At 55.5% G+C, this 8,575-nt stretch overlaps 1 protein-coding gene across 7 annotated transcripts in view; it reads left to right on the top strand.

Moving 5' to 3' along the window:
• The window catches only part of rbm10 (RNA binding motif protein 10), a 137,013-nt gene that overhangs the window by 113,452 nt on the left and 14,986 nt on the right, over positions 1-8,575 (top strand). For all 7 annotated transcript variants that reach the window (XM_085978886.1, XM_085978883.1, XM_085978887.1 and 4 more), the window contains 2 exons: positions 4,800-4,948; positions 7,687-7,834. In XM_085978886.1, the coding sequence (XP_085835012.1) occupies positions 4,800-4,948; positions 7,687-7,834 (297 nt within the window). The remainder of the gene's footprint in view (positions 1-4,799; positions 4,949-7,686; positions 7,835-8,575) is intronic.

Raw genomic sequence — 8,575 nt, 5'->3', positions numbered from 1 at the left:
GATGGGGACATGTGTAGAGGAGCTTTACTCTGTATCTAACCCGTGCTGTACCTGCCCTGGAGTGTTTGATGGGACAGTGTAGAGGGAGCTTTACTCTGTATCTAACCCGTGCTGTACCTGCCCTGGAGTGTTTGATGGGGACAGTGTAGAGGAGCTTTACTCTGTATCTAACCCGTGCTGTACCTGCCCTGGGAGTGTTTGATGGGACAGTGTAGAGGGAGCTTTACTCTGTATCTAACCCGTGCTGTACCTGCCCTGGGAGTGTTTGATGGGACAGTGTAGAGGGAGCTTTACTCTGTATCTAACCCGTGCTGTACCTGCCCTGGGAGTGTTTGATGGGACAGTGTAGAGGGAGCTTTACTCTGTATCTAACCCGTGCTGTACCTGCCCTGGGAGTGTTTGATGGGACAGTGTAGAGGGAGCTTTACTCTGTATCTAACCCGTGCTGTACCTGCCCTGGGAGTGTTTGATGGGACAGTGTAGAGGGAGCTTTACTCTGTATCTAACCCGTGCTGTACCTGCCCTGGGAGTGTTTGATGGGACAGTGTAGAGGGAGCTTTACTCTGTATCTAACCCGTGCTGTACCTGCCCTGGGAGTGTTTGATGGGACAGTGTAGAGGGAGCTTTACTCTGTATCTAACCCGTGCTGTACCTGCCCTGGGAGTGTTTGATGGGACAGTGTAGAGGGAGCTTTACTCTGTATCTAACCCGTGCTGTACCTGCCCTGGGAGTGTTTGATGGGACAGTGTAGAGGGAGCTTTACTCTGTATCTAACCCATGCTGTACCTGCCCTGGGAGTGTTTGATGGGGACAGTGTAGAGGGAGCTTTACTCTGTATCTAACCCGTGCTGTACCTGCCCTGGGAGTGTTTGATGGGGACAGTGTAGAGGGAGCTTTACTCTGTATCTAACCCTGTGCTGTACCTGCCCTGGGAGTGTTTGATGGGGACAGTGTAGAGGGAGCTTTACTCTGTATCTAACCCTTGCTGTACCTGCCCTGGGAGTGTTTGATGGGGACAGTGTAGAGGGAGCTTTACTCTGTATCTAACCCGTGCTGTACCTGCCCTGGGAGTGTTTGATGGGGACAGTGTAGAGGGAGCTTTACTCTGTATCTAACCCATGCTGTACCTGCCCTGGGAGTGTTTGATGGGGACAGTGTAGAGGGAGCTTTACTCTGTATCTAACCCGTGCTGTACCTGCCCTGGGAGTGTTTGATGGGACAGTGTAGAGGGAGCTTTACTCTGTATCTAACCCGTGCTGTACCTGCCCTGGGAGTGTTTGATGGGACAGTGCAGAGGGAGCTTTACTCTGTATCTAACCCGTGCTGTACCTGCCCTGGGAGTGTTTGATGGGGACAGTGTAGAGGGAGCTTTACTCTGTATCTAACCCGTGCTGTACCTGGCCTGGGAGTGTTTGATGGGGACAGTGTAGAGGGAGCTTTACTCTGTATCTAACCCGTGCTGTACCTGCCCTGGGAGTGTTTGATGGGACAGTGTAGAGAGATTTACTCTGTATCTAACCCGTGCTGTACCTGCCCTGGGAGTGTTTGATGGGGACAGTGTAGAGGGAGCTTTACTCTGTATCTAACCCGTGCTGTACCTGCCCTGGGAGTGTTTGATGGGACAGTGTAGAGAGATTTACTCTGTATCTAACCCGTGCTGTACCTGCCCTGGGAGTGTTTGATGGGACAGTGTAGAGGGAGCTTTACTCTGTATCTAACCCGTGCTGTACCTGCCCTGGGAGTGTTTGATGGGACAGTGTAGAGGGAGCTTTGCTCTGTATCTAACCCGTGCTGTACCTGCCCTGGGAGTGTTTGATGGGACAGTGTAGAGGGAGCTTTACTCTGTATCTAACCCGTGCTGTACCTGCCCTGGGAGTGTTTGATGGGACAGTGTAGAGGGAGCTTTACTCTGTATCTAACCCGTGCTGTACCTGCCCTGGGAGTGTTTGATGGGGACAGTGTAGAGGGAGCTTTACTCTGTATCTAACCCGTGCTGTACCTGCCCTGGGAGTGTTTGATGGGACAGTGTAGAGGGCGCTTTACTCTGTATCTAACCCGTGCTGTACCTGCCCTGGGAGTGTTTGATGGGACAGTGTGGAGGGAGCTTTACTGTGTATCTAACCCGTGCTGTACCTGCCCTGGGAGTGTTTGATGGGACAGTGTAGAGGGAGCTTTACTCTGTATCTAACCCGTGCTGTACCTGCCCTGGGAGTGTTTGATGGGGACAGTGTAGAGGGAGCTTTACTCTGTATCTAACCCTGTGCTGTACCTGCCCTGGGAGTGTTTGATGGGGACAGTGTAGAGGGAGCTTTACTCTGTATCTAACCCATGCTGTACCTGCCCTGGGAGTGTTTGATGGGGACAGTGCAGAGGGAGCTTTACTCTGTATCTAACCCGTGCTGTACCTGCCCTGGGAGTGTTTGATGGGGACAGTGTAGAGGGAGCTTTACTCTGTATCTAACCCATGCTGTACCTGCCCTGGAGTGTTTGATGGGGACAGTGTAGAGGGAGCTTTACTCTGTATCTAACCCGTGCTGTACCTGCCCTGGGAGTGTTTGATGGGACAGTGTAGAGGGAGCTTTACTCTGTATCTAACCCGTGCTGTACCTGCCCTGGGAGTGTTTGATGGGACAGTGCAGAGGGAGCTTTACTCTGTATCTAACCCGTGCTGTACCTGCCCTGGGAGTGTTTGATGGGGACAGTGTAGAGGGAGCTTTACTCTGTATCTAACCCGTGCTGTACCTGGCCTGGGAGTGTTTGTGGGGACAGTGTAGAGGGAGCTTTACTCTGTATCTAACCCGTGCTGTACCTGCCCTGGGAGTGTTTGATGGGACAGTGTAGAGAGATTTACTCTGTATCTAACCCGTGCTGTACCTGCCCTGGGAGTGTTTGATGGGGACAGTGTAGAGGGAGCTTTACTCTGTATCTAACCCGTGCTGTACCTGCCCTGGGAGTGTTTGATGGGACAGTGTAGAGAGATTTACTCTGTATCTAACCCGTGCTGTACCTGCCCTGGGAGTGTTTGATGGGACAGTGTAGAGGGAGCTTTACTCTGTATCTAACCCGTGCTGTACCTGCCCTGGGAGTGTTTGATGGGACAGTGTAGAGGGAGCTTTACTCTGTATCTAACCCGTGCTGTACCTGCCCTGGGAGTGTTTGATGGGACAGTGTAGAGGGAGCTTTACTCTGTATCTAACCCGTGCTGTACCTGCCCTGGGAGTGTTTGATGGGACAGTGTAGAGGGAGCTTTACTCTGTATCTAACCCGTGCTGTACCTGCCCTGGGAGTGTTTGATGGGACAGTGTAGAGGGAGCTTTACTCTGTATCTAACCCGTGCTGTACCTGCCCTGGGAGTGTTTGATGGGGACAGTGTAGAGGGAGCTTTACTCTGTATCTAACCCGTGCTGTACCTGCCCTGGGAGTGTTTGATGGGGACAGTGTAGAGAGATTTACTCTGTATCTAACCCGTGCTGTACCTGCCCTGGGAGTGTTTGATGGGACAGTGTAGAGAGATTTACTCTGTATCTAACCCGTGCTGTACCTGCCCTGGGAGTGTTTGATGGGGACAGTGTAGAGGGAGCTTTACTCTGTATCTAACCCGTGCTGTACCTGCCCTGGGAGTGTTTGATGGGACAGTGTTGAGGGAGCGTTACTCTGTATCTAACCCCGTGCTGTACCTGCCCTGGGAGTGTTTGATGGGACAGTGTAGAGAGATTTACTCTGTATCTAACCCGTGCTGTACCTGCCCTGGGAATGTTTGATGGGACAGTGTTGAGGGAGCTTTACTCTGTATCTAACCCGTGCTGTACCTGCCCTGGGAGTGTTTGATGGGACAGTGTAGAGAGATTTACTCTGTATCTAACCCGTGCTGTACCTGCCCTGGGAGTGTTTGATGGGACAGTGTAGAGGGTGCTTTACTCTGTATCTAACCCGTGCTGTACCTGCCCTGGGAGTGTTTGATGGGACAGTGTAGAGGGAGCTTTACTCTGTATCTAACCCGTGCTGTACCTGCCCTGGGAGTGTTTGATGGGGACAGTGCAGAGGGAGCTTTATTCTGTATCTAACCCGTGCTGTACCTGCCCTGGGAGTGTTTGATGGGACAGTGTAGAGGGAGCTTTACTCTGTATCTAACCCGTGCTGTCCCTGCCCTGCGAGTGTTTGATGGGGACAGTGTAGAGGGAGCTTTACTCTGCATCTAACCCGTGCTGTACCTGCCCTGGGAGTGTTTGATGGGGACAGTGTAGAGGGAGCTTTACTCTGTATCTAACCCATGCTGTACCTGCCCTGGGAGTGTTTGATGGGGACAGTGTAGAGGGAGCTTTACTCTGTATCTAACCCGTGCTGTACCTGCCCTGCGAGTGTTTGATGGGACAGTGTAGAGGGAGCTTTACTCTGTGTCTAACCCCGTGCTGTACCTGCCCTGGGAGTGTTTGATGGGGACAGTGCAGAGGGAGCTGTACTCTGTATCTAACCCGTGCTGTACCTGCCCTGGGAGTGTTTGATGGGGCAGTGTAGAGGGAGCTTTACTCTGTATCTAACCTGTGCTGTACCTGCCCTGGGAGTGTTTGATGGGGACAGTGTAGAGGGAGCTTTACTCTGTATCTAACCCCGTGCTGTACCTGCCCTGGGAGTGTTTGATGGGACAGTGTAGAGGGAGCTTTACTCTGTATCTAACCCGTGCTGTACCTGCCCTGGGAGTGTTTGATGGGACAGTGTAGAGGGAGCTGTACTCTGTATCTAACTCGTGCTGTACCTGCCCTGATGAGCCAAAGTATTGAGTTGATTGTATTTACTTGCAGCATCGGAAAGCTCTTCGGAGCCGGCCGTTCCCGGAGTCGACCCCCTCCCCAGCCCGCAGTCGTTCCTGCAGTCAGTTCAGACGCAGGCTGCTCCACAACTGTACCAGAAGACGCCGAGCACCTCGTCGGACAGCACGCGCACCACACAGGTAGGGCCCTGCGCCGCTCGGCTGGCTGGCGCGGTGTTTGAGGGGGTGGGGGTCGGGGACAGAGGTGTTCAATCCTGCACTGTTGGAGGGGCAGCACTGAGCGGAGGCTGCACAACGTCTGCAGCCGCACAGCTCCGGACTAACTGAAGTTTTGCGCGATAATGTGAACAGGCCGCACAGCTCGACTGTTCTCTTGTCTCCCCCTCTCTGTGCCTTCCCCCCCCCCCCCCCCCTATTGGTATAGGAGGAGGCCGTTCAGCCCCTCGAGCCTGTTACATTAGGAACAGGAGGAGGCCGTTCCGCCCCCTCGAGCCTGTTACATTAGGAACAGGAGGAGGCCGTTCAGCCCCTCGAGCCTGTTACATTTGGAACAGGAGGAGGCCGTTCAGCCCCTCGAGCCTGTTACATTAGGAACAGGAGGAGGCCATTCAGCCCCCTCGAGCCTGTTACATTAGGAACAGGAGGAGGCCGTTCAGTCCCCTCGAGCCTGTTACATTAGGAACAGGAGGAGGCCGTTCAGCCCCTCGAGCCTGTTAAATTAGGAACAGGAGGAGGCCGTTCAGTCCCCTCGAGCCTGTTACATTAGGAACAGGAGGAGGCCGTTCAGCCCCTCGAGCCTGTTACATTAGGAACAGGAGGAGGCCGTTCAGTCCCCTCGAGCCTGTTACATTTGGAACAGGAGGAGGCCGTTCAGCCCCTCGAGCCTGTTAAATTAGGAACAGGAGGAGGCCGTTCAGTCCCCTCGAGCCTGTTACATTAGGAACAGGAGGAGGCCGTTCAGCCCCTCGAGCCTGTTACATTAGGAACAGGAGGAGGCCGTTCAGTCCCCTGGAGCCTGTTACATTAGGAACAGGAGGAGGCCGTTCAGCCCCCTCGAGCCTGTTACATTAGGAACAGGAGGAGGCCGTTCAGCCCCTCGAGCCTGTTACATTAGGAACAGGAGGAGGCCATTCAGCCCCTCGAGCCTGTTACATTAGGAACAGGAGGAGGCCGTTCAGCCCCCTCGAGCCTGTTACATTAGGAACAGGAGGAGGCCGTTCAGTCCCCTCGAGCCTGTTACATTAGGAACAGGAGGAGGCCGTTCAGTCCCCTCGAGCCTGTTACATTAGGAACAGGAGGAGGCCGTTGAGCCCCTCGAGCCTGTTACATTAGGAACAGGAGGAGGCCGTTCAGCCCCCTCGAGCCTGTTACATTAGGAACAGGAGGAGGCCATTCAGCCCCTCGAGCCTGTTACATTAGGAACAGGAGGAGGCCGTTCAGCCCCTCGAGCCTGTTACATTAGGAACAGGAGGAGGCCATTCCGCCCCCTCGAGCCTGTTACATTAGGAACAGGAGGAGGCCGTTCAGCCCCCTCGAGCCTGTTACATTAGGAACAGGAGGAGGCCGTTCAGCCCCTCGAGCCTGTTGCATTAGGAACAGGAGGAGGCCGTTCAGCCCCCTTGAGCCTGTTACATTAGGAACAGGAGGAGGCCGTTCAGCCCCTCGAGCCTGTTACATTAGGAACAGGAGGAGGCCGTTCAGCCCCCTCGAGCCTGTTACATTAGGAACAGGAGGAGGCCGTTCAGCCCCTCGAGCCTGTTACATTAGGAACAGGAGGAGGCCGTTCAGCCCCCTCGAGCCTGTTACATTAGGAACAGGAGGAGGCCGTTCAGCCCCTCGAGCCTGTTACATTAGGAACAGGAGGAGGCCGTTCAGTCCCCTCGAGCCTGTTACATTAGGAACAGGAGGAGGCCGTTCAGCCCCCTCGAGCCTGTTACATTAGGAACAGGAGGAGGCCGTTCAGTCCCCTCGAGCCTGTTACATTAGGAACAGGAGGAGGCCGTTCAGTCCCCTCGAGCGTGTTACATTAGGAACAGGAGGAGGCCGTTGAGCCCCTCGAGCCTGTTACATTAGGAACAGGAGGAGGCCGTTCAGCCCCCTCGAGCCTGTTACATTAGGAACAGGAGGAGGCCGTTCAGCCCCCTCGAGCCTGTTACATTAGGAACAGGAGGAGACCATTCAGCCCCTCGAGCCTGTTACATTAGGAACAGGAGGAGGCCATTCAGCCCCTCGAGCCTGTTACATTAGGAACAGGAGGAGGCCGTTCAGCCCCCTCGAGCCTGTTACATTAGGAACAGGAGGAAGCCATTCAGCCCCCTCGAGCCTGTTGCATTAGGAACAGGAGGAGGCCGTTCAGCCCCTCGAGCCTGTTACATTAGGAACAGGAGGAGGCCGTTCAGCCCCCTCGAGCCTGTTACATTAGGAACAGGAGGAGGCCGCTCAGCCCCTCGAGCCTGTTACATTAGGAACAGGAGGAGGCCGTTCAGCCCCCTCGAGCCTGTTCCACCATTGAATGAGATCACGGCTGATCTGTCTCTTAACTCCATCTCCCCGCCTTGGTTCCGTATCCCTCAATCCCCTTACCCAACAAAAATCTATCAATCTCGGTTTTGGAATTTCCAATTGACCCCCGGCCTCGACAGCTCTTTTGGGGGAGAGAGTTCCAGATTCCCACCAGCCTTTGTGTGGAGAAGTGCTTCCTGACATCACCCCTGAGCGGCCTGGCTCTAATTTGAAGGTTCTGCCCCCTTGTTCTGGACTCCCCCCACCAGAGGAAATAGTTTCTCTCTCGATCGACCCGATCGACTCCTTCAATCATCTCAAACACCTCGATGTTCTCAGTCTTCTACACTTGAGCGAAGTCCGGGATCCCAGTGTAAACCTCACTCTTACCCGCTCACTCACTTGTCCCTTTTCAGTCGCCGCAGATCTCACGGCCTCCGGTGAGCCAGAAGGTGGAGATCGTGGCTCAGCCCCAGCTCAACACCGACCAAGCGGCGACGGCAAACAGCAGCGCCCAGCCCGCGGCCAGCTCCACCACCGGCACCCAGGACTACACGCAGTACCGTGAGTACAACCGCCTCAGGGAAAGGTGTACTGGCCTTGGATGGGGCGCAGCGCAGGCTCACCACAATGAGACCCGGGACCTTAGAGGGTTAAATTATGAGGAATGATTGCGTAACCTTGGCTTGTATTCCCTCGAGTATGGAAGGTGTCCGCTTCGATCCCTGGTCCATGCTGCGTTGTGTTATTTGATGGCGTGCGTGCGTGCGCATCTGTGTGGACACTGGGGGTTTGGTCTCGGCTGTGATTGCCCAGGCTCGGTGGGTAGCACCCTCGCCTGCGTCAGAAGTCCCACTCCAAAGACTCGAGCACAAGAATCGAGGCTGACACTCCCAGTGCAGTACTGAGGGAGCGCCGCACTGTCGGAGGGACGGTACTGAGGGAGCGCCGCACTGTCGGAGGGGTGGCGGCAAGGGAGCGCCGCACTGTCGGAGGGGTAGTACTGAGGGAGCGCTGCACTGTCGGAGGGGCGGTGCTGAGGGAGCGCCGCACTGTCGGAGGGGCGGTACTGAGGGAGCGCCGCACTGTCGGAGGGGCAGTACTGAGGGGGCCGCACTGTCGGAGGGGCGGTACTGAGGGAGCGCCGCACTGTCGGAGGGGCGGTACTGAGGGAGCGCCGCACTGTCGGAGGGGCGGTACTGAGGGAGCGCCGCACTGTCGGAGGGGCGGTACTGAGGGGGCGCCGCACTGTCGGAGGGGCGGTACTGAGGGAGCGCCGCACTGTCGGAGGGGCGGTACTGAGGG

The sequence above is a fragment of the Somniosus microcephalus genome, unplaced genomic scaffold (genome assembly GCF_052327205.1).
Source record: "Somniosus microcephalus isolate GS21.2 unplaced genomic scaffold, FLI_Smic_1.0 unresolved_chr7, whole genome shotgun sequence".
NCBI classification, from domain to species: Eukaryota; Metazoa; Chordata; class Chondrichthyes; order Squaliformes; family Somniosidae; genus Somniosus; species Somniosus microcephalus.
This window is presented reverse-complemented; position numbering and strand designations above follow the sequence as displayed.